The following is a 26,635-nucleotide window of genomic DNA, read 5'->3' as shown; positions in this document are numbered from 1 at the left end:
TAATGCAGAAGAAGCAGGATCTCACAGACTTGTTTTGATCACAAGATATATGTGACCCACTGATTGCAACTCCTTTTGTTGTCAGGGTTAGATGTGCCTAATGAATATTTGCCAGGCTTCTATTTACCTTGTTAGCCTACCTGAGATAGGTCCTTGTTTTTCCTAAGTCTTAAACAGAGCAGGTGTTCTGCAAAGAAACTTTGCCGTGTGTGTGTGTGTGTGTGTGTGTGTGTGTGTGTGTGTGTGTGTGTGAGCTCCCTGGAATAGGAACCGCATGTGTCCCCTCACACCTTTTATTTTTGACAATTATTCCTTCCTTTAAAAAATAGGCATGTGCTTACCTTACCTTGCGTGGGCATAAGCAATGAATCTCAGAAGTTTGGCTCATTAGATTTAAAATTAGTTCTTATTGTAAAGCCTGAGGGCTTGCTAGTGGGCACAAATCTATCTCCATTCACTGGGCTGAATTCACATCTCATTAGCTATTTTGGCCGGATTCAACATTAGTCCTCCAAAGCTCAACCGATCAAAGAAGAGACAGATATTACTTCTTTCAGAACAATCTAGTTGATTTTATTTCAGGGTCCTTTAGTCCCTTCATTTCTCCTGAGCTATTGTCCCACATTTAGAACTAGAAGGGATTAGAGCTATAAAAGACCTTTGAGATCATTCCTAGAGGATCTTATCCTTTATTTTGGGTCATGGTCCCCTTTGGAAGCCTGCTTTCTCAGAGTAATGTTTTTAAATGCATAAAAATAAAATATGTAGGATTACAAAGGAAACCAATTATATTGAAATACAGTTATCAACAACATCTTTTTATTTTTCAAGTTTGCAGACCCCGGGTTAAGAATCCCTCACTAGGACCACCACTTCATTTTATAGCAGAGGAAGAAAAAGTCCAGAAAAGTGATATGACTTGCCTGTTTGGCCCAGAAGGAGCAAATAGCAGAGCCAGAATGCAACGGAATCCTCTCACCTGAAAACCAGCATTCCTGGACCCATGGCACACTTCATTCTGACTCCCAAACCCTACTGAATTTGAGAGGAACATTCCATCATCTTCCAGTTAGACTCCACTGGTTACTCCATCATGGAAATAAGACAAAGTTATGAACCCACCCAAAACATACGCCACAACCTGTAGACCCTCTCCCAACTAGAACTCCTCACCCCACCCACACACCCAAGGAAAAAGGGGAAAAAAGAATCCACAGGTACAATAGGTCCTGACTTTAGTAGGGAAAGGGATCTCCATGGCAGGAAGTGCCCTATCAACAGAAGACAAAATTTAGCAGTGTGCTATTAGGTCACTTTGTCACTGCTGAGAATTCCTAGACTGGACCATCCCCTTAGATGACCCTAGACCTCCTCACACCACTATTCCTAGCTGACACATGAGATATCTGTGCTGTTGGGTCACTTGTCTGGATGTCATGACCACCTATGCACTCTTTTATACTACTGCAGGGTTACTACATCACTGAGGCTGCAGATCACAGGAGTGGGACGTAGTTAGCCTTCCATCACCAGATGTCATTTATGATTAGTTGTGACCTTAATGAAGAAAATGGACTCTTTCAATCCATCTTCTCGACAGGTGCATCCAACAGAAATAATAGCATCGCTGACACATTACTGCCCTTCCTATCTATGTAGGAACATTATGACAACACCAAAAAAAAAAATGTCAACTTATTTTTTAATCTAGCTCATTCATTACTCCCCGTACAACCTTTGGGATAGACTAGTTGAGTTTTAAAGATGGAGAAACTGAAGTTGTGTGAGACTAAAATAATGTGAGACACTAGAAAGATAATGAATAGAGGTCAGAGAAGCTTGGTTCAAATCCTGCTGTTTATTAACATTGAGAAAGTCAGTTCACCTCATTATCTTAAGGCTCAGAGCTGGAAGAGATTGGAGAAATCAACTAGCTCAGTGTTCTTAACTAAAGATCTGTGGCTTTGAGCTAATGGGAATTGAATGTGAATATATACATATATTCATATACACATATATATTCATATTCAGAATTCAACTAGTTCAGGGTTTCTTAATTTGAGGTCTAGGGAATTGAATAGGAATACATATGTATTATATACACATTATATACATATATGTATATACATATACATATTACATACATATATACACACATACACATATACACATACACATATAGAAATTGAAGGGGAATATGTATATGTTCCCATTATACATATATCTTCAATGTGAACATACATATGCATATATTGTTGTTCAGTTATTTTTCAGTCATATATGACTGTGATCCCATTTGGGGTTTTCTTGGCAAAGATACTGAAGTAGTTTGCCATTTCCTTCTCCAGCTTTGTAACTTTACAGATGACGAACTAAAAGAGACAGGGTTAAGTGACTAGCCCAGAGTCACACAGCTAGTAAGTATCTGAGACTGGATTTGAACTCAGGAAGATGTCTTCCTGACTTCAAGCCCAGCACTCTATCCACTGGGCCACCTAGCTGCTTTATGTGCATGTATATAAATGCATATATTAACTTGAGGTCTGGGGAACTGAATGGGAATATATATGTATTTATATTCATGTTTTATTTATATATATATATATGTATATAGACACATTACTTGTATTATATAGTATTTATTATCATATATTATAAATATACATATATGTACATATTCCCATTCAATTCCCCAGACCTCAAATTAAGAAACCCTGAACTTGCTGATTTCTAAAGTCTCTTCCAACTCCAAGTCCTAGGCTAATCTTCCCTGGAGTCATACATTGGAAGAGGAATAAGGAGAAGCTCTATTCCTGATTCCACTGAGAATACCGCCCTACTTCTAATAGAAAATGATTAAATAACAAGGACCTAAAATTTCAGCCTTATTTCACCTAACTCCTTCTCCATGCATATTCCAGACAAACTGGCCCAATATATTTTCCCCTAAGTCCACGTTATCCCTCACTTCTTTACACTTGTGTAGGAAGCCCCCATGCCTGGAATATCCTTTCAGTTCTGCCTTTCAGATTCCTTATTATTGGTGTTCTCTTCTTACTCAACTATTTGACTACATTGTTTGATCATGCCTTTGCTTCCATTCTTTACTTTCAAGTGCACTTGTCTGGATACTAGCTGTGTTCCTGGAGCATGTAAACTCCTTGAGGTCAGGGACTGGGATCTTCATATCCTCAAGAACTAGCATACTGTCTTGCACATTTTAAGTGTTTAAAACAATGTTCACCATGACTGGAATGAAGCTCTCCCTCCTCACCTCTGCCTCCTGGATTCCCTGGCTTTCTTCAAGACTTAGCTCAAATTCCACATTCTTCAAGAGGCTGGCACTGGTTTTCACCCCCACCGTCTTCACCCCCAAGGCATTCTCTCTGAGACTGCCTCTCATTGATATCTTGTAGGTACATTGTTATTTGCATGTTCTCTCCTCCATTAGAATCTGAGTTCCTTCAGGGCAGGGACCATGTTTTCACTTATCCTCAGTGCTTAGCACAATAAATATACTATACTTCCAGAGTAGTAAGTGCTTAATAAATGCTTGCTGACATTTAATAAATATCCCCTGAATTTAATTGAATACTGAGATCTAAAGGAGATTAAGTTCTTCTGAAAAATGTAGACTTCATAGGTGGAGTCCAAGGTAGAGAAAACTCATGGAAGCTTCTCATCCTATTAACTGTTTCTAGGTAAACAATGATCCTCCAATGAGACCAGTCCATATTGAAGAGCTGATGACTAAAGTTCCAAACCCACTCCTATGGTCATGAAAGTATTTCTATATGGAATGTTTACATTTGTTAAGTTCATAATTTTAAAAAAGGAAAAATAATTCCTATAATAAGGTGCCCAGTGTTGAAAATTATGATGTTATTAATTACCAATAAGCACTTTTAGGTAGTCCCTACAGTCCCAAAAGGTCTCATTCTAACAATGGTTTAAGGTTTACAAGGGGCTTTCATTAGACACACACATAAGGTAAGTTAATGACAATATTACTGTTATTGTTCAGTCATTTCAATCATGTCTGACTCTTCATTAATTCCCTTTGAGGTTTTCTTAGCAAAGACACTGGAGTGGTTTGCCATTTCCTTCTCCAGCTCATTTTACAGATAAGGAAACTGAGGCAAACAGGGTCGATTTGCCCAGAGTCAGACAGCTAGTGTCTAAGGCCAGATTTGAATTCAGGTCTTCCTTATTTCAGGTCCCATGCTCTATCCACTGCACCATTTAAATATCAATATTATCATTCTCATTTTATAGATGAAGGAACTGGGGCTTGGTAAAGAGAATTGTAGAACTGAGAGCTGGAAACGACCTTAGAGATCATCTAGCGTAACCTTCATTTCAAAGATGAGAAAACTGAGACTCAAAAAGGTGCTTTGATCATTGTCACATAGGTAATAAGTGGGAAAAGCAGAACATGAAACCATGTCTTTGAGACTCAAAGACCAGTACTCTTTCCACTAATTTATGCAGTCCGGAGCCACACGGCTATTAAGAGCTGAATTTGGAACTCAAACCCAGCTTCTCCATTTCCCAGGCCCAGCGGCCTTTCTCTACATTAAGGGAACTTCTGCTGGTAAGGGTCTTAAGGCTTTCAAATCACCTTTGGCTTCAAGCACAAAATCCCATTCTAGATAGATGAGGGACTGTGGACATTTCTGGTTTGATTGGGCTGGGAGGACAGAGAGGTTTAACTGTGGAGGTTGAATGAAATTGCTTGAAGAAACTAGAGATGTTTAGACTAAAGAAGAGGTAGGGAAGGGGAAAGGAGAAAATATGTTTAAAAAAACCAATTTTCGATTGAAGAGAAATTAGGCTCATCTTGTTGGGCCCCAAAAGTCAGAACTAGAAAAAATGAATAGACACAGCGGAGGCCAAATTTGGCACCATGAAAGATAATATTTACTGTTTAGGGCTGTCCCAACAGAAATGAGCTGCTTTAGATGCTATTGAGTGCCCTATCTTTGCAGATTTTCAAGCAGTGCCTGAATAACCATTTATCAAAGCTACTATACAAAAGATTTCTGCTGTTCAGGTATTGAATTAAATGATCCATGAGGACCTGAGATTGAGGACAAGGGCCACACAGCCAGGAAAGCCTTCTTCAAGCAAAGATAAAGGCAAGAAAACTACCTGAAGACATCTGAGTGGGGCACACATTTGTCCAGAGAGATGCGAGATGAAAAAAGTAAAGTAAAACATGGCAGATCAATGAATAGTAGATTTGGGGTTGAGGACATGGGTTCAATTCCTGGTGTACCCAGTATCAGTAGTGTGACCTCATGGCAGGTGGGATGTTAGTCCAACTGCCAAGGTCCCCTCCATTTCCAAACATATAATCCTAAGCCATTTCCCATTTTGGGGCCATTTCTTCATCTGGAAAATGAGTTGTTGAACTACGTGGTCCCCAAGATCTCTTCCAGTATGGGAGGATGGAAAGAATGCTTTATTTGGAGTCAGAAGACCTACATTCAGATCCTAATTCTGCTAATTATCATCTGTGTACTTTGAGGAAACCATAATCTCTGAACCCATTTTCTCTAATGCAAAGGAAGATTGAACTAGATAAATTCAAGGTCCCTTTTAGCTCTAAATTTGTGATCCTATGAGTTATTTGTAATTATTTGAGTTGTTTCAGTCACGTCCAACTCTTCTTGACCCCATGTGGCATTTTCTTGGCAAGGCTACTAGAGTAGTTTGCCGTTTCCTTTTCTAGCTTATTTTACAGATGACGAACTGAAGGAAACAGGTTTAAAAGTGATTTTCCCAGGATCACACAGCTAGTAAGTGTCTGAGGCCAGATCTGAACACAGCAAGATGAGTCTTCCTGACTCCAGGCCCAGCACTCTATCCATTGCACCACCTAGCTGGCCCATTATTTGTAATAGCAGATAAGATTTTAAAGAAATGATCTCTTAGGACTAATAGACAGGGAATGAACATATAATTTATTGGTTTAAGGAACTCTCAGCAAATCCTTGCACTTTGGCAGCTTCTTGGTTCTTCTTAGCCTTAGAGTTACCAAAATTCTGAAAAATTCAGTGACTCACCCAGGGTCACACAGTCAATTTATGTCAGAGACAAGACTTCATTTAAGGTCTTGCTGACTCCAAGTTCAGCTCTCTAACCACTATGCCAACTTGATCAGAATTTAAACTATCTTATTTTCATGATCGCTATATGGCAGACATTTTGACAGGACTGACATGGGGTGCTACACTGGCGATATAGAGCAGCACTCCAAGTGAGTCAATCTACAACTTGTCCTATTCAGAATACTCTACTTGTTCATTCACATCCAAATCTGCCCATGCTCTTCAAAATGTGGAACACCAGGACTGATTCATCCTTTCCATTTTTTGTCCCAGTAGCTAGAGAATGGGCTTGTGAAAGCAAAATGACAGCTTGCACTTTGACAAGAAATGACTTTCCTGAAATTTGCACTGCATACACTCAGGTTGGAAGGAAAGAGGAATGATGGAAAAGCATCTCTCCCAATGCCCCCACAACTATCCTGGCCCAGTAAGATTCCATGCTGCTAGACAAACTAAACAGGAATTATCTTCAAGAAATTAACAGTAGCCTTCTCATATTCTTTGTGCATTGCACGTAAGAGTCTAATCTTGCAACCTTTTATAATATGTGTAAAGTTCAAAAATGAATAAAGTATTTCTAGCTCAATATGGTACCAGGAAATTGAATGAATTACAAATGGAAAATTCTTAGGGGAAAAAACAAGCATGAAATACACATATGTTTTTGCCAAGTTTAGTCGTTAACACAGACAACATGAATGACTTTTAACAGAGATGAGACTACAGGATATATGTGGATAGAAGGTCAACCCCACTCCACAAAGGACAACCCCTTCTCTTAGATAGAGATAAAGCAAAACTTTATGTGAGGTGATAATATGACCCAAACCTCCCCCCCTTTTTTTTTTTGGTATTGAAGAGTAGTGGGGAGAGATGTAAGAAGATTAGAAACATAGACGGGGATTAAGTGATAAAGGGCTGTGAATGCCACACAGAGGATTTGGAATTTGGAGGTGGTAGGGAGCCCCTCGAGTTTGTTATGTAGCAGGCTGACATGGTGAGAGCAGTGCTTAGGAAGACTGGTTTGAGATGGCATGGAGTGGGGAGAGACTTGTGGCAGGAGGGGCATGCAGAGAGACAGGGAAGTGTGAGAAACTGAGGGTGGTAGGGTGTGAGTCTGAGTCTAGTAACAGAAGTTTGGAAGAGGGAAGGGTTTGGGGAGGAATACTTTGGGTTTTTTTAATTTTTTGTTTATTTTTAGCTTTCAGTATTCACTTCCACAAGATTTTGAGTTCCAAATTTTCTCCCCCACTCCAAGATGGCATGCATTCTGAATACCCCTTTCCCTAATCTGCCCTCCCTTCTTTCTCCTCCCTCTTCTCTTATCCACTAAACCTTCAATTTTCCTGTAGGGCAGGATAGATTTTTATACCCCCATTGCCTGTATATCTTATTTCCCAGTTGCGTGTGAAAACAATTTTTTAACATATGTTTTTAAAACTTTGGGTTCCAAATTTTCTCCCTTCCTCCCTTCCCACCAACAACTCTCATTAAGAAGGCAAGCAACTTTGACACAGGTTATGCACGGAAAACCTTTATTTCTAAGCAATGGTCGTTCCTACTTGGTATCTTTCATTTGGGCAGAAATATTTTCTTTCTTGGGCTAGTCCCAAGACTTGGCCATATAATGTCCATATAAGGAAAGAAACATTCCATTCTTTCATAAATATGTCTATCACCTTTCAGTGTTTACAGCACTATTTAACTGCCTTACCATATGTGAGCTATATAGCATGAAAATATCTTAAATATTAGGTCTAACAAGTCAGTCAAGGAGTGTCAGAATTACCTTATCATGGCAAACTAAACTGATAAAAAAAAAAGTCAAGCTAATACAATGAAATAGCCAATTCCAATACTGAGTGATCACTACAGATCTGCCTCTAAAGGCCCTCTACAATCTTGGAAAAATCTGTTTTTTCTAGTTATCAGAAAGATTTGCTATTGAACCTGGGAGATAGCAGGGTACAGCGTAAACACAAGGACAAGTCTGAAGGGGTCCTGAATTCAGCTCAACTTCAAAACTTACTTCCAGTGTGACCTTGGGCAAGTGACTTCTCTGGGATTGTTTCTTCATCTACGAAATAAAAGGGTTATACTAGATAACATCTTAAGCTCTAAATCTTTGTTAGGTAGGCAGTCTATATATGGAATCACATAGTTATATGGAATATATATGTACATATATGCATGTTTCATATAAAGATTCAACCTCTACTTAGTAACATAGATCAATATAGAGGTTCCAGATCCTTTCCTCTATAATAAACTCCTTAAAGTTTCTCATCATCTCTAGGAAGAATGTTGGCAAGTCCAATACTTAGAGCAAGGCAATAATGAACGTCACAATATGCTGTAACTGTTTTTGGTCCAAAAGCTCAAGAATCCTATGCTGTTCTTCCTGATTCATAACTCCTAGAGAGTCTAATATCCAAGATGCTTCTTTGTTGTTGTTCAGTCATTTTCAGTCTCTCATGACCCCATTTGGGGTTTTCTTGGCAAAGATACTGGAGTGGTTTGCCATTTCCTTCTCTAACTCAATTTAGAGATGAGGAAACTTAACTCTGTTAAGTGACTTGCCCAGAGTCACACAGCTACTAAGTGTCTTAGGCCATATTTGAATTCAGGATGATGAGTCTTCCTGCACCACCAGATATTCTATGGCTGGTGGCTCTAGCACTGAGGTCACGTTCAGAGTACTGAATAAAACTAAACACACAGGATACACCAAACTAAAAATGCACTGGATGGCTTCAATTACTGGGGATTCTCAGTGTTCTCTATTCAAGTGGGATAGTTTCTTCAAGGCTGAAATAAAAGTATTTTTAGGGAGCATCCATGGCAATAAAGTTGGATTTCACAATGGAACAAGTAGTTTAATATTTCAGGTCTGCTCTTGAGTATAAGTGACAGAGATGTTAGAAAAAAGAGACCCTTTCATTTTTACCTCCTAACATGTAAGACAGCAATTATAATTTAAACACACTTTTTTTCTGGCTCATCATGCCTGTTGGCTTCAGTAGGATGTCTCCATAAACAAGTCAGAAGGGCAACAATGTATGAATGCTTTAATGTTTATGATCAGGAGACCTCTAAGTGGATTAGTTTCCTGGAACAACTGTAGTCTATTTTCAGGCACAAATTGATTTTGATAGGTAGAAATACCCTACAACAGCCTACTCAACAGTCCTACCTATAAGACATCACTATGCATTAGTTTCTCCAATATAAATTCACCTTTTCCTTTATAAAATTCTTGCACTCCTTTTTAAAGGACTGGGAACACCTGTCTAGCTAATTGTGAAGAAGAAAAAAATGTGTTCCCTGGAAAGGAGGTGGTGACTTTCCAGGTGGACTTGCGTGTTACGGACACAAGGTAAAAATTATGTAGTATAGAAGTAGGGGGAAGAGTTATAAAACAAAAAGTCATCATTCGTGTTTAAAAGATGTTAAGGATATTCTATACAAAATTCCATTTAATTTTGCCAATACCATCTGTTAAATCAAACCTCACTTTTACTCTGGATGGTGACATTTTGTCTCATTTCAATTATGAAGGAAAGCACTTTGACAAAATTCTTGGTACATGACCATCTTCTTAGCATAATTACATATAAATGAACATAAACACAACAGAACCAGAAGGCAACATTTACTGTGAGCACCACTTGTAGAAGACAGTTTGTTCAGTCAACATTTATTCTTACAAGAAAACCTTACATATCTTTTTATTAAGATGTGATGTCACTGACAGAGACCAGAAGTTTATAGAGCTATAAAGAGAACCTGAGATGCAACAAAAAAACTAGGTGCATAGTCCTTAGGAAAAAATATAAATGTGATACAGACATGGATTTCCTTTCCTTTTAATTAACTCCTGTGTGATTAGAAAAATATCCAAAACCACAGTGTAGTAAAATAAATGCTATTTAGTCCACATCTCAAGTCACAATTTGCTTCATTGGCATGAGTTTTGGTGAAACCTGGTAAAAAAAAAAAAGGAAAGAAAAGAAATCAGTTCAAAATTCTGATCATCATAGAACACTAGACATCTCTCACAGCCAAATGTGTGAACAACAGGAAGTCATACTGACTGAGTCATTCAGAATTTCCTTACTCTTTCCCATCACAAGAGGCTTTTCAGAGGTTCTCATCCTCACAAACTATTTCTCACTAATGTGGTTTCTCTAGGGCTTGTTCCTAAACACCATATAAAGGACAAGTGATTTCAGAGAGGAGGGGATCTACCCATGGTACATTGCCCTCTACAAGAAAGCTGGACTTGAAGGACCATATGGTACTATCCTTCCAGTAGGGACACAGAGTGAAAGGTATATATCTAAAATAAAACCTGAGTGAGTCTAATTATATAGCCTGTAAATTAGCTAAATAAAAATTTTAAATGGAATAAATGTGAGAATGAATGAAAAATGGAATAAATTAATGAAATGAATAAATAAATTCCAGCAACATTTTATCAGAAACTTCAGGATCAGGATAAGAAATAATGAATCACAGAAATATGTTATAAGGTGTTGGCTACTGAGGCATGGAGGGGTCAGGCAAATGGCACGGAAGTTCATTAAATACCAACTAAAATAACATCCAAAGCAGAAAAGAGATATCTGGGAACCTTAAAGCAAAGGAAGGAAAAAACTGGAGTTGGGTTAAGTTAGAGAAAAGTGGTGGAGAGGACATATTGTGGCAGAAAAGGAAGTGGAGGGAAAGGCTGATGGGGGTGGACCTTCTGGCAGACTTATGACTGGGAAGGGAAGGTTCCAAGTCCTGGAAGTAGTTGGTAAGGAAGGGACATATACAACACACTATTGTTGGTAGGAAGTGTTTAGTAGTAGACGGTTACTTCCATGGCGCATATTAGATATTTAATAAGTGCTTATTGATTAAGTACTTTTCTACTGTAAATCTGTTGTGACAAAGACCTGGAAAATATCATTTCCCTAGAGTAAATCTGCAGATGATTCATCCAAGATAAACTGGAATTTACTTTAGTATATTAAGTATTAGTATACTAATAATACTTAGCACATTAAGTATTTAATTCAATTTAACAAATGTTTAGTAAGCACCTATAATGTGCAAGCACTGGAGATAAAACTTTCCCCCACTCTCTAACCAGAAGACATGCTGTTGTTTGTCCTTTGTTCTCAAAAAGGACCATGACATCAGGGAGGTGATGACACCATGACATGCAAGTGAACTGGACTGAAGCGAAGGAGGGCTGTGCAAAGTCATCAGCCTCACTTTCTCCTCCAGAGCCCTCTGGGTCTAGTGGCAGATACAGCGGCACGATACAGACCAGGACGACTGGAGATAGCCCCTGGTATTGTTTGACTATAGACTGAAGTACACTATTTTTCACTTTATTTATCTTTTATTTGAGTCTTCTTACACAAAATGACTAATACAGAAATGTTTTACAAGACTGCACATGTATCACCTCTATTTGACTGCTTACCAGCTCAGGGAAGGAGGAGGGGGGAAGAGAGGGATAGAATTTAGAACTCAAAATTAAAAAAAAAAAAGTTTTAACATGTGATTGGTGAAAACATAATATATATTAAATTTTTTTAAAAGGGAAGACTTGTATGATCTGATGAAGAGGGAAGTAAACAGAACCAGGAGAATAATTTATATAGTAACAATAGTATTCTAAAGACAAATATTCTAAAATGATCTAGGACTTTCAGTGGTATTTACGACCCAAACCTACTTCAAGGCTTAGTAGCCAACTTCCCTGACGGGAATGAGTCTGTAGCAGGAGTAGACCAGGGCTGGGTCAAACTCATTTTTATACTGTTACTACAGAATAGGGCTATAAAGACTTCTTTTGGCTCTACAACTCGACCCATCTTTTGTGATTTTAAACTCATGTACACTTCTCTGTAGTTTCAGGCTTTGGGAAAGAGGGATTAGGGGAGCTGGGTAAGACTGGAGCTGTGATTTCATTGTTACAAGGAACCTTCCATGTGAAAATTTTCTTTACCACTACAGATCTTCATCTGCTCTGCCACTCTGAGTGTTGCTTGGGGGCACTAAGGTGGAGACATTAAGGGGTTAAACGGCATGTCCAGCATCATAAAACCGGTATGTGTGCAGAGATGGAACTTGAACCCAAGTCATCCTAACTCCAAGGCCAGTTTTTTATCCATTAGACCACCCTGCCTCTCCTGCAGATATCAGCCACGAAATAAAAGCCATCAGAAAAAAAAATAACGAAGAGTTATTCGCTGATCCCAGAGAAGGCAAAGTTGAAAAGTTGGAAACCTGTAACTGGTTGATCGGAGATCATGGAATCATAGCTTTAGAGTTGGCTGGGGGCCCAGACAAAAAGAGCTCTGGTGGAAAGAAGAGAGAGGTGGTTGTGTTACATAGAAGGATCACTGTTCAAGGCCCAGGAGACAGTGTGTTAGGGGGTGGGGTTGCCAAGGGAGAGAGGGGTTCACACTGTATGGGAGTGAAGGAAGGTTGATATTGGCAACAGGTGCCCTCATGTCCTTGTGCCTGTGAACATCAGAATCAGGTCATTTCAGGAGTCCCCCTAGCCTAGAGATTTTTAGCTTTTTTGGTATCATGGACCCCTCTGGAAGCTGGAAGTCTTAAGAAGCTTCTTCTTAAAGTTTTTAAAGGAATAAAATACAGGTTACAGAAAAAAAAAACAATGTTATTGAAATACAATAAAAAGTTTGTTGTTGGTGGTTTTGGGTTTTTGGTGGTGGTTGTTTGTTTTTTGTTTTGGGGTTTTTTTTTGTTAAAAGTTCATTCTAGGTTATCAATGTCTGCCCTGGCAAAACAAATTAGCAATTTGTTTATGTCCTCGATGAGGTCTTGTTATGCCTTCAGGATGGGATGTAGCCTTCCATTCCGCAAGGAGAAATAAAAAATGCCTCGTTGAGGCTATACTTCACTGTGACTGATTTCCAGTCAAAATACAACCGACTGATCAATAAGGGGGCTTGGGCTCCTGAAGCTGGGGGGCATAGAAGGAGGAGGCAGATAGTGCAGAAGGGTGTACAATCAGAGGCAGCTGGTAGACTTCACAGTTTTGCTTGGGGTTGACTTTGCCTTCAACTGGATGGGGAAGCTGTGTGGGAAGGTATTTTTCTCAACATCTATAAATCCCAGCAGCATTGATTCAAATAATTTACAAAGTTGTTTTCCTTGAAAAACTGGTTAGTCCTGGACAAAGTATCTTGTATTAAGGCTTGTGTTAATCAAAGTTTTACCCTACGTACCTTCTTTCTCAAACTGCCTATTTTTTTTCCTCCTTTCCCTATCTTGTATCATATTTGGTGGAGGGTAAGGACCAGAATGAGAAACTTAAATCAGTCAAACTTAGACTCTAACAGGTATTAGAGCTAGAAGGGATCTTAGGAAATATTCAGTCCAATACCCTCATTTTACAGAAAGGAAACTCAGGGCAGAATGGTTAAGAGACTTGCCCAAGGTCTCACAGCTAATCAGGAGCAGGGTCTAAATTAGAACCGGGGTCTTTAGATTCCTAGTCCACAAGTTTAATTGAAATGACTGATGGGGATGAAAAGCTGGAAGCAATAGGTTAACAGATGTTAGGAATAAAGCAGAGCTTTAGACCCAAAGTCAGCAGACCTGGGTTCTAATGAGAACCAGCTCTGCTGTTTACTACCTTTGCCAGGAAAGCAAAAGAATGTACATCTAGGGCTTAGAAAGAATCTTACAAGCTATCTGGTTCAGCTCCCTCATACTGCAGATATGGAAACTGAGGCCCAAGGAAGTTAAGTGACTTGACCCAAGTCACACATTAATGAAAACAATAGATGTGAGAAGTAGGACTTTTACCCAGGTCCTCTGACTACAGTGTTCTTTCCACTGTCCCCAAAAGTCATTGTATCTTTAACCCAAAAGTCTTCTCTTCTATAAAATTACATAAAATGATAGTAACACTATTTGTCCTAACTTCCTCACAGGGTTGTTGAGAGGAAAGCCCTCTGTATTTTAAAGCACTATTTAAATATGAATTATTATCTCCCATTATCATGAAAAACCAATGTCTGCTTGAAAATCAATTAAATGCTACTAGCAAGGCTAATGGCATGTCGGCTGTGGATGAATGGCCACCCCCTCCATCTCCATCTACCCGCCTCCCAAAAAGTCAGTACATTTTTTTTCAAATTTAGAGAGATGTTAAGCAGTAATAACAATAATGATAAAATGATAACAATAAAAAACAATAAACCCGATTATCTTCCATGTTTAAATCACTCTGGTAGGAAGCCAGGTACTTAAGAAAGTACATTCAGTAACTCTTTCAGACCAAGGGAATATCATTTAATTGATGTCTATAGTTATCTAAATGATACCAGACTGAACTAACAACCTTCTAGGAGTACCAATGGGTACAAAGCACTATAATGTGTACTTTATAAAAGAAATGCATTGTAATTCATCATATAAAAAGGAAATTAGAAAAGAAATTAGGATTCAGGTCCTTGTAGTTTCATATATGAAATATAGACAAGACTATTATTGAAAAAGCTCCAGCTATGTATAAGAGGGATGAATTTCAAAGTACAGAGATTTTCTTAAGCTATATTAGGAGCAAAAAAGATGATTAAGGCCAAGGATAGAGTGTCCGGATGATAAGAAACAATGATTAGAAGGTTAAATTACTGAATTCTCATTTTGTTTCTGTTTTCTGATCCTTTAGGCTGGAAAAGCTAGAACAAAAATGGTTAAAAAGGAATTAAAACCCAAGATAAATGAGGAAAGCTTAAAAGACTGGATAAATTCAAAGAACTCAAGTTAACCGGCTTGATGGTCTGTATGACAAGGTACTGAACAACCCTGCCAATGAGATAACTGAGGTAATGTTGGTGATCTCTGAAAAATCATGGAGAACGAGAGGAAAGCCATGGAAATAGTGACAGGAAAGTAGTGTCTTCATTTTCAGAAAGGGGCAGAAAGATTTTTTCAAAATCTAGGTTTATGACCTCACTTAGGTTTCTGTCAAAATTCTAGAATGCCCCATAAAAGGCACAGTTTGTGAGCACTTTGAAGAGGAAGCGGTGATCATTACCAGCCAGCATAGGTTCATTAAGCATAAGCAATTTCACAATAATTTTACTTCTTTTGACAAGGTTAATAGGCTGGAAAAATCAGGGGAATGCCATGGTCATAGGCTACCTGACCTGCAGTAAGGCATCTAACAAAGTCCCTCACTCACATCCTTGTAAGATGAATAGATGTCGGTTGGTTGAAGGTAGAGTTCAATGGAACTGAAACTGGTTAAACTACCGGAGTACCAAATCAACCACAAAAATATAGGATAGGAGAATCTGAAAAGCATCTGGAGGTTTTTCAAGCTCAGTATGAATCAATTTATTCATTCAGGGCCAATGAGTATAGGACAGCAGCCAAATAAGTTGTCCCAAACCTTAATTTATGAAGAAACCAAGGCCTATGGAGGTTAAATGAATTATCCAAGGTCACAAAGGTTCTAAGGAGAATAATTCTAATTGAAACCTAGGTTGTATGATTCCAACTCTGACTTCACACTATCCCAGATGTACTGTAACCCTGGTCAAATGACATCTACGATAGTGTTCAGTTCTGGGTGACACATTTTACTCTGACCAACTGTAATGAGCTTAGAAGAGAGTAGACAATGATGTAGGAAAAGAAAACCATGTCATTTCACAATCCATTGAATGAACTGGGGGAGGTTGGGGCAGAGCAACATTAAGCCTGAAGAAAAGACAGGGGGAACACGATGGCTGTGTTATAAGACGGCTGTGATGTGGAAGAGGGATTAATTAGATTTGTTCTCCTTGGTCTCAAAGCTCAGGACTAGGAGTATAACTATGGACAGGTAGATATTGGCTAGATATAAGGGAAAAAAATCCCAATAATTAGAAACAACTAATTGTGATGGGGTACTACTGAACCATAATTAAATGTTGAGGGGGATGGTTTCAGAAAAACATGGGAAGACATAAGAATTGATGCAAAGCAAAGTGAAAAGAACCAGGAAGATCATGGTAAACAGTAGCAGCAATATTGTAAGGATGATCAACTGTGAAAGACTGAACTCAATTCAATGATCCAAGACAATTCAAAAGGACTCATGATGGAAAATGCTATCCACCTCTAGACAAAGAAGTGATGACCTTTGAGTACAAATTGAAGTATAGTTTTCTCACTTTATTTTTCTTGCATTTTTGTGACACGGCTAACAAAGAATATATTTTGCATGATTTCACATGTACAATTGACATAATATTATTTGCCTTCTTCATGGGTAGGGGAGAAAATTTGGAACTAACAATATAAAAAAATGCTAAAAGTAAGTAAAAAGGAAAAATTAATATCCCTCAAAAATATTAATTAAATTAATCAGATCCATCCAAATTCATCAATGCACTTCAACACATACATATCAATCACCTATGTATAAGGCACTGGTTTTAAGTGCTAGAGACACATAGTCAAAGACTAGTCGTTGTCCTCAAGGACCTTACATTCTATTGGAGATGGGGGGAATATAGCATATACACAAGTAAGCAAATACAGAGTAATGCAAAGCAGTGTGAAGAAAGAAGAGATTGCTAAAGATCGGGAAATCAGGAAAAGTAGACTGTAGGAGGTGATACCTGTGCTATCTTTGAAGGAAGCTAGAGATGACAAGGGATTCCAGACATGGGGAACTCTTTACATAAAGGCACAGATTAAGAGGACAGAATGCTATGAATAAGGGACACATCTGTGAGAACAAACTGACTAGAACAAAGAGTAACTAAAGGGGTATAATATGAAATAAGATTAGGTTTTAAAGGCTGGCTAAAGGAGCTTGCATTTAATAGTAGAGGCAACAGTGAGCAATTTAAAGTTTCTGACTAATGGGGCAACAGTCAGGTGTGTATTTTGGGAATGTCCATTTGACAGCTATTTGGAAGATGGATAGGAGAAATGAGACAAGAAGCAGGGAAGCCAACTAATGGTGAGGGTCTACACTAAGGTACAGATTGTATTAGTAAAGAGAACCCACAGAGAAATGCTATAAAGGTAGGGTCAACAAGACTTGACAACTAATTGGCATCTTGTATAACTCCAAATACTACATATTTGGCTGAGCAAAAGGAAGGTGGTATCATCAAAAGAAATGGGGAATATTGGAGGAGATTGGTTTTGGGGAAAACATAATGAGCTCTATTCTGGACATTCGGGTGGGAAAATCCAGTAGTAGTAGTAACAATAGTAATAGCTAGCATTTATGGATCATTTTAAGGTTTGCAAAGCTGATTTGACTAATACATTTCTGGAGTTCAGGAGAGAGAGCTAGACAACAGAGATCCTGATATCTGAGGCAATGATCACTGATCCATGGGAGATCACCAAGAGAGAACAAAAAGAGAATGAGGACCCAGAACAGAGCCTATTTGATGTGAGGGAAGAGAATGATTATCCAACAAAGGAGACTGAGGAAATTAAAGTCGAGTGTAGACTTAAGGTAAGCACAGCATCAGGCAGAGAAGGTCAACACATTCATAAGGTAGAAAGGGATTGAGAGAATGAGGACTGAGAAAAGGTCACTGGATTTCATAATTCAAAAATAACCACTATACCTGGGAGAGAGTAGTTTTAGTTATATAGTGGGGCCAGAAGTCAGATGGAGAAGTGATATTTTTTTGAAATTGCTTTGTGATACTGTACTTTTGCTAAACTATGTATAGTTTGCACTATCCCCAGTAGAATGTAGACTCCTTGCTCAGTTTTGTCTCTGTAATCCCAAAACCTGGCACAGTGCCTGCATGTGCCTCTTATCAGATACACTATAATGGAGACTCCTTTCATGTACATGGACTGGGTTACATGGTCGCTGAGATCCCTCCCAACTCTCAAATTCTGTAATTGTATGAGTGGACGGCTAGGATATGGAGATAATAGTATAGATAACTTTCTAGGAGTTTGGCCATGAAGGGAGAAAACAGATTTGGGATATAGCAAGTTCTCTGCTTCTAGAGTTCTTCAAGCAAGAATCTGACCATAACTATTAGATGATAAAGCAGCATTTTTTGCTTCAGGTATACAGTGGGATAGATGACTTCTGAGATCTCTTTCAGCTCTGAAATTAATTTATATTTTTATAAACAAACCTCAGTTCTAGCCTTTGTTTTCTTATCTCCCTCTCACCCAATTTCTCTGCTCCAAATTTCTAATAAAGGCTAGAAGCTTCAATGACCAGGGACATAGTAATAATTTGCTCTCTTCCAGAGTTGTAAATCTTTCCTTCTTATGAAAAGGCAAATCCTGCTAAAATGGATTTCTTGAAATGTGATAGATGATAGCACACGTTATGCATGCACTTATGGGAGCAGATTCTCATAAGTTACAACAAAATGTATACTATGGATTATACTGTGTTGGTTATCAAAAGACAAAACGTGTACAGTGTTTTGCAAACTTTAAAGCGCTATATAAATGGTATGTCATTATCATCATTATTATCATTACAGCAGGGCACACAACTGTGACTTACAATCGGCATGGTGTCATATGGATAGTGTGATGCACCTGAAGTCAAGGTCTGGGTTCAAATCTTACCACAGATGCTTTTTAACTAGCTTCCCTGGGCTAGTCGCTTTACTCTCTTTGAGCCTCATCTGTAAAATGAGGGAATTGAACTCAGTGACCTCTGAGGCTCCTTTCAACTCTAAATAAATGATCCTCATAATTGAGTCTGAAGATGAGAAATCTGAGGGGTGATAACAGCTACCTTTAAGCATTTGAAAGTTTAACTATTTAAAGGGCTGTAACTACTAGGCTGCTATTGCTAAAGAGAACAGAAGCTGTGAAAGTGATTTAGCCACGGGGTACACTAAACCAGCTGAGGTTTAAAGACCTTTGTCATTCAAAAAAAAAAGTTGAGGTTAATGATATGCATGTGCTAATAATAATTTCCCTCCAAAATATTAAACATGAAATCATATATGCATTCAAAATACTCATGTTATGTGGAAATGTTTTTGATAAGAAAATTAAGTTTATTTTCTTTTATTTTATAGGTGGATAGATAGTTGATAGAGCTTGGAACAAGAAAGACCTGGGTTCAAGTCTCACATCTGACACATACTTCTACCTGTGTGACCCGGGGCAAGTCACTTAATCTCAGAGACCTTTTAGGCAACTTCTAAAATGGCAGAGCTTGTTTCCTCACACTGAAGTTCTCTTGACCAATGAAATGACAGAACCAGTCTCTACCCCTTCTTTTATCTTGTTCCCAAACTTCTGCAACCCTTTGCCCTTTATTCTAAGGTTATTCTAACCTAAATTCTCAGGTTTCCTAGATCGACTATCATTGGTTTCTTCAAATTATCTCAAGGCCAAGTGTCCATGGCCAAAGGAGCAGGAGAGGTAGAGCAGATTACTCCTTAGAGTCACCCCTTGCTTTAGGATTCTGTGGCCAACTCACCATCTTTAAATAATGCATCATCCTGCTTGACAACACTAGACTGAAGCCTATGTCAATGTACCTGTTAGTGCTTACCCATGTTTCAGAGTTTTTGTCGTGCTTTTGACCTGATTAATCCAGGCCCTTAAAGAATGTATTACATTAGTAAATTAATGTGTGAGAGGAGAACACATCACTTATTTACAAATTCATTTCTTTCTTTTTTTTTAGGTTCACCTGAAAACTGTCTCTGAATTGACATTTCATAATGCTGAATTTTACACCATCTTTCAATTTCACTATCAAAGGATTTACTATTCAAACTGTGTATTTAGCACAAAATCATTTCCCCCACTCCCCAGAACATATGCCCGTCTCAAGACAGACTTGTAAGAAGCAGGCAAAAAGGAAATGTCTACATTTGCATGGATCTCCAGTTGTTATCAATGAGAATTCTCTACCATGTACAAGGAAAGACACATGGCTCTTTGTATTTAAACAAGGCAGTCTCAGAAACAATCCATTTTCTTTTTTAAGCAACGGAACATCTGTGGGAATAACTTAATGAAATAAAACTCTTCTGTTGAAAACAGATGATTTCTAATAGATGGTTTATAACATTTCCTCTCAAAGGAATATGGACAGCTTAATTTTTTTAATGAAACATCTGATTCTTTTCTTTGTCACGTCAGACCTATTTTGAGCTTCTAATGTTGTTCGTACCCTTGATGTGGAAACTGACTGGCTTTTACAAAAAAAGGAGGAAGATGAATCTTTATGTAGACTGACTTTGCCTGTCTATTTTTATAATGAAAAACATCTACTAAAAGTACAATTTCTCATTCTGTTCCTTCATAGTTTCATCAGAGTTATAAGCCCATAAATTCGAAAGCAGATTACCCTGCCAAGGTGATCTACTAGCTAAGCAGAAGAGGATTTAAGTGTGGGAGCTAAGCCAATGTCCAATGCATTGTCTTCTCAACCCACTGAAATCCTTAGAGTATACTCTCTTCCTGACATAATACCAGCTCATAATAGATATGGGTGAATATAAATCCATTCCCTTTGGCAAGGAATGTCTGTATCTGGTTTCTTTGAGATACCACTGCAGACAAGTAGACAAGCAGTATAGACCTGTCCCTCAAGGTTTAGCTATAGCCTTGCCAGGAAGAGGACCAAGGTCTTTTAAGGTGAAGGACAACATTTTCATCTTCCTCTGTATCCCCCATCATACCTGGATTGGCACTGGGAATATTGTAGGCACCCAGTATAACAAGGCACTGCCCGTCTTTCTTCTCTTTACACTGTTTCCCAGAGTGATATCATCTGTTCCCATCAGTTCAATCATCAACTCTCTGCCAATGACTCCCAAATCTATTTATTCATGACTAACTTCTTTCCTAAACTCTAAGCTGAAGTCTCCAAATGCCTGGTGAACATCTCTACCTGGATAGTCCAATGACTCTCAAACTCATTTGACTAGATAGATAGATAGATTGATTTTATATAACTTACCCAAAGATTCACAGGTAGTAATAACTATGATTCGAACCCATGTCTTCTGACCCCAAATTGTGCACTGTGACCAAAATTATAAGCAATGCTACTACTAGACCATAATATCTTATCAATGACTTACACACAAGAAGTAACTTAATATATGTCAAGTTACACATATGACAGGTAAACTATATGGGCTAGTTATATACTGAGAGCAAGGGATGACAGCCCAAGCATTGAACTTACCGGCAAAATATTCAGAGAAAATTCAGAGAACCCAAGTATGAGGCAAAACATGAACAATAATCTCACAGGATAAGAAAGCATCTAATCAAGACTGGTAGAAGGAATACCTAGACCAGTGAGATCACAAACCATCTAACAAATCATCGAGCATTTATTAAACACCAATGCATCAAGCATTTATTAAACACCAACTATGTGCTGGGCACTGTATTAGGCACTGGGGATACAAAGACAAAAATGAAACAGTTCCTGCCCTTGAAGAGGTTACATTTTACTAGAGGGACAATATATACACAACTAAGTAATTATTATCTATCTATCTGTCTGTCTATCTATCTATCATATCATATCAAATGAGTTTAGGAAAGAAGTGAGTCATGAATCTATTTAGATTTGGGAGTCATTGGAAAAGAGGGCTTAGTTTACTGATCTATACAATGAGCAAGTTGGATTCCATGGTCTCTTCCAGTTGTAAATGTAGGTTGTTATGATGCTGCATCCAAAAGGTAAAACATTATTTTTCAATGGAAACCCATCTGCTCTGCAAATTTCTCTGTTTCTGTTGAGTGTACTGAGTTGGAAACCTTCAAGTCACCTCTGACTCTTTCCTTTCCTGCTAATATCCAATTAGGTGGCAAGTCCTAACAATTGAGCCATTCCTCCTCACATCTGTCCCCTTCTCTCTATTTATAAAATCAGCCCCTGTCCTAGTTCAATCTTAATCAGCCCTTGTGTGGACCACTAGCATAGCCTCTTAACTGTTCTCCCTGCTTCAGGTTTCTCCCCCTCTCATACATACTTCACACAGGTGCCAAATAATCTTCCTAAGGTACAAAAGTGATTATAACATTCCACTGCCTCCAAGATAACATATAAAATCCTTACCCTCGCTTTTAAGGACCTCTCTAATCTGATTCTACCCTCCCTTTCAAGTCTGCACTTTACCTTATTCCTCTTACATATTCTATGTTCTTGCCCTACTGGACTACTAACTTTTAACCCAAAACATGCCATCTCATAGTTTGGTTCATTTTCATACACCACCTCTTAACTCCTTCATTCCCAACCTTTACAGACAGAAAATGGAAGAGCTGGAATTTGAACCCAGGTCTTTGGACTCCAAACTCAGTGCTCTTTCCACTGACCCAATATGCCTCCCTTAAACCACCTGGTCCAACATATACCTGAATAAGAACCACCTCTACAATATGCACTGAGGTATTATAGTCTTGTTTTTACCTTTTCATTTAGTATTCTGTTAAGTAGCTATCTCCAGTAGCTGGCATTCCTATATGTCTATAGTACACTGATAACTAGCATTCACAATGATGACCGTGTAAGAGTCAAGAAGGAGTTATACTCATATCATAATAATAAAAAGGTATTAAGCCACAGTCAGCATAATTTTATTATTAAGCATATCTTGTTGCTTTAAAATCCTTGGAAAATTATTAGGCATTTATCAGAACACCTACTTAACCAGGCCATATTTCTCAGCTATGCCAGGTGAAAAGAGTGGACTGTATGAAAAACATCGACCAGAGGTAAGAAGTACAAATTCTATCAGTCCAATAATCCATCTTTTTTCATTCCATATTTGTCCACAAATTTAGAACAGAGGTACCCTAGGACCAGGGTCTGTCTTTTTTTCCAATCTCCTTTGCTATATAGTATCTATTGCATCTAAAAAAATATATACTATTACCTTATGAAGGGGAAGTTTGCTAATTCACATGGGTTGATTTAAAGAATGTCTTATTAAATAAGTTTTGCTACTCTACCGCTAGGATTAAAGTCTAGAATAAAGTACAGACAAATTCTATTTCTCCTCTGTAGTTACTGGAGAGCTAATTAAAGAGGGGCTCTTTGTGCAAGGTATTGCTAGAAGAGTATTTTCTAAGGGAAATTCAGAAAAGGTTAATGGACAAGGACCTTGGCAGAGTACCATGAATAGTTATATATGTGAGTAATGAATTATGCAGCAAACCTGTTTTCACAGCAATTTGTTATACTCTGATAGGTACAAGCCATTCAGGACCCAAGAAATAAATGTATTCATGATTTACCAAATCCCCTTTGTGAATGATTTTCTGAAGGTTAGATAATCCTGTAGCAACTGAGTTTTTCTATTTTCTTCAGATATATACCTCACCACACACAGAATAAGTCTTCTTGAAAAGTTGTACGCAAATGAAATCTTTTTACTCCTGACTTGAGAGATGTTTTTGTCTTCATTTTTTATTATCTTTGATCAGCAAGTCCTCCTAACTCCTTCCTTTCCTCCTCTCCTTTCCCCTCTCAAGCTGAGAGAAGATTAGTGGTCTATGAAGGAGTACTTAATCTTAAACTTATTTCATCCCTTTACATATGTATAGCCTTACTAGATTAAGTATGCTCCCAAATCACTCCATGTGCTCCAATTTAAAGCTCATCCCCTCCCCCAGTTTTTTTTTCTAAAGCAAGAGAAATTATTTTATAATATTAATTATCTTCCCCCTCATAATTTACCTGCTGCTAGTCTGAATCATTTTCTTAAAATGAAACATAGTAGTATAATTCCAGATTAGAACCCTCCCTAAATGTTCTTCAAGGTTTGCAGTAATCAAATCCACAAACCTTCACTAGGTAGCAGTTCTCTGATTGATTTACTATCATGTGCTGAGAGAAACCAGGAAGATTTGCTTCCTCATGTGAAGGTCACACAGTTAGGTTATAGTATCTCCTGACTGCCACTTAGGAAGATTTTAGAAGAGTTTTCAGAGAATAAATTACAGCCCGTCCTTAGCTTCTGTTTCCAACTACCTAGTTGCTCTTTTTCTTGTGTTTCCAATTAATTCCTGATCTAAACCCCACCACCCTCCCATTCACATGCTCCCCTCCCCGACTTTTATTACTCCCCTATGAGTCAGTGCATGATTTTCTGTTCCCACCTGATCTAATCTGTGACCACCCCTTCCTTCCACTCTTGTGTATCTGAAAGGTCAAATCTAAAAATGATAACAAATTAACAGTTTATGTCCTGTACTTACCCATTAATCAGGCTCATTATAGAGGATGAATGGCTACATTTACGCACATAAATACTTACAACAAAATCACATCCAGTGCTCTTCTTTATGTCGTCCACTGTCAGTCCTTCCCAGATTTCAACCAAAGTCAACCCTTTTTCCTTGTCCACATCAAACACGGCCTGTCAGATTCAAGCGAGTGGCAACAATAATTTTTAGCATGGTAATAATTTTATAACATGAGGCAAAGAAACCTGAAATGACAACTCATGTTTTTAAAGGAGAAAACAAGCATAGAGATCAAAAGGAACCAAAAAATTAGCAGTCTGAAACTGTGAGACTATCATCTATGGTTAACACGTACTAACTTCCTAATCAGTAATTACATGTCCAAGAGTGGATGCTAGAAAATACACCAGTGGTGAATAGTAATGGCATTTATTTGCTAATAACAGCTTAAATAACATTAAAAAGAAAATTTTTTTTGACACTAATCAAACACGGGACAATAAATTAATACAGGCATTCATTAAAAAAAACTAATAGAAACAGCATAGAGTAATGGATGGTCAAGTGTAGGTGGCCATAGTCAAGAAGGCCTGGCTTCAATTTTTGCCTTTTAACACATACTTGCTGTGTGATCCTGGTCATTACAACTTAATTTCTTAGTGTCCTGGGCAAATAAAACTATAATTTGAGAAAACTATAATTGAGAAGAAGGTCACCCCTCACTGGTTGAGGGCCTCTTCACTGGTATGGGAGGAGGCCTCTTCATAAGGAAGTGTCAGCATCACTGATACCAATGGACATCACAGATCAGTTCCAAAAGATAAAAATATAAATACCAGCTGGAAGGGGTCACAAAGGTAGAAAGGACAGGGGCTGAGAGTTGAATCCAAGTCTCCCCCTAAGTCCTAAGCTCTTCCCAGTACACCCCATGGTCTTGACAGAAGTGCAGTTTTTTATTCTCCTGCACCACAAGTGGTGTTTGTACTGACTACATCAGCATCAGTGACTTTTACTTATCAAGGAATGTTGTTAAGGCAGGAAAATACATTCTCCATTTTAGAAAATTTCTATCAAAATGGATATAATAATGAATAAAAGCTGTTACAAGGGGAAGGCCCAGGAAAGTATTATATGTTGCTAGGGATAAAAAGTTAAAAGAGAAAGAGGAAGGAGCCATAGCACAGCTGAAGGATTGCTAAGAATAGCTACCATTTTTACACAGCTTTAAGGTTTCGCTGTACATGTTATCTCTTTGATTCTCACAACCACCCTGTGAGGTAGGTGCTATTACTATCCCCATTTTCAAATGATAAAATATGTGTAAAGCAAATTAGCCTAATGCCTGGCACACAGCAGGTGCTTAATAAAAGCTTATTCCTTCTCCCCTCCCACTTTACAGATGAAGAAACTGAGGCTAAGACAGATTAAATGACTTGCCCAAGAATGTGACTGAGAAGGTATCTGAATCTTAAGAAGGTATGGTGCTGGTTAGGGTAAGTTAGGCCCAACAGGTACACTTGGAGGGATGATGTTTCAGATTCAAAACAAACACTTCCACATTTAAAATCAAGAGCTGGAGTGCCTTTAGGCTCCCATTAGTCCAACTGAATCAAGGAATCTCTTTCATACGGCTCACATCAGATGGTCATTCATTCTTTCCTTGAATACCTCTAGTGATAGGAAACTTACTACCTGGAATGCCAATATATAATATTAGATAGCTCTAAATATTAAAAGTGAACTAAATATTAAAAGTTGATCTGAAATGTATGTTCTTGTGACTTTTATCTGCTGGTCCTAATTCTCCCCTCCAGAGATGTAAAGTAAGTATCTACTTCTAATCTACCTTCCACATGACAGCCCTCCAAATATTTTAAGTTGAGTCAAGCTGTTCCTTAATTTTCAAGCTAAACAAACCCCTTTCAACCATTCCTCACATGACACTTTTTAAAGGGCCTTTATCTTAGGAATGGTTAGATTCTATTCTGATGAATCTAATGATTCCTTTGTATACAATTTAGCTGTTATTTAGGTTCAGAACTTACGTCTGCATAAACCTCAGGGAAGTGCAATGTATTCACAATCATTTGCAGATACACACTTCTTCTGGAGCTTGTGGCAGCTTGACTGCTAAGGGCTTTTGTTTCCATTTATGTTTTAGATAATTACCTTACAATAGCTTTAATGTGACAACTTGGAGAGAATTTCTGAGCAGTAACTTTTCCCCAAAGATGAGCAGAATACCTAGGGGGATGGAAAGGAGTAGGTGCTCTTCTTCATTTGCTAAACTAAGTTGATTCCACAGGAAAAGGGTG

At 38.2% G+C, this 26,635-nt stretch overlaps 1 protein-coding gene across 1 annotated transcript in view; it reads right to left on the bottom strand.

The window, feature by feature from the left end:
• Nucleotides 1-7,631: 7,631 nt before the first annotated feature.
• OXCT1 (3-oxoacid CoA-transferase 1) overlaps nt 7,632-26,635 on the bottom strand; it is a 174,545-nt gene continuing 155,541 nt past the window's right edge. The window contains exons 16-17 of the mRNA XM_020996361.2: nt 24,392-24,493; nt 7,632-10,096 (exon numbers count right to left, since the gene is read on the bottom strand). Coding sequence (XP_020852020.1) covers nt 10,055-10,096; nt 24,392-24,493 — 144 coding nt within the window. The 3' untranslated portion in view covers nt 7,632-10,054. The remainder of the gene's footprint in view (nt 10,097-24,391; nt 24,494-26,635) is intronic.

Source organism: Phascolarctos cinereus, unplaced genomic scaffold, assembly GCF_003287225.1.
Source record: "Phascolarctos cinereus isolate Bilbo 61053 unplaced genomic scaffold, phaCin_HiC Scaffold_4;HRSCAF=312, whole genome shotgun sequence".
Taxonomy (NCBI): Eukaryota; Metazoa; Chordata; class Mammalia; order Diprotodontia; family Phascolarctidae; genus Phascolarctos; species Phascolarctos cinereus.
Note: the sequence above shows the minus strand (reverse complement) of the source record. Positions and strands in the feature narration are given on the sequence as shown.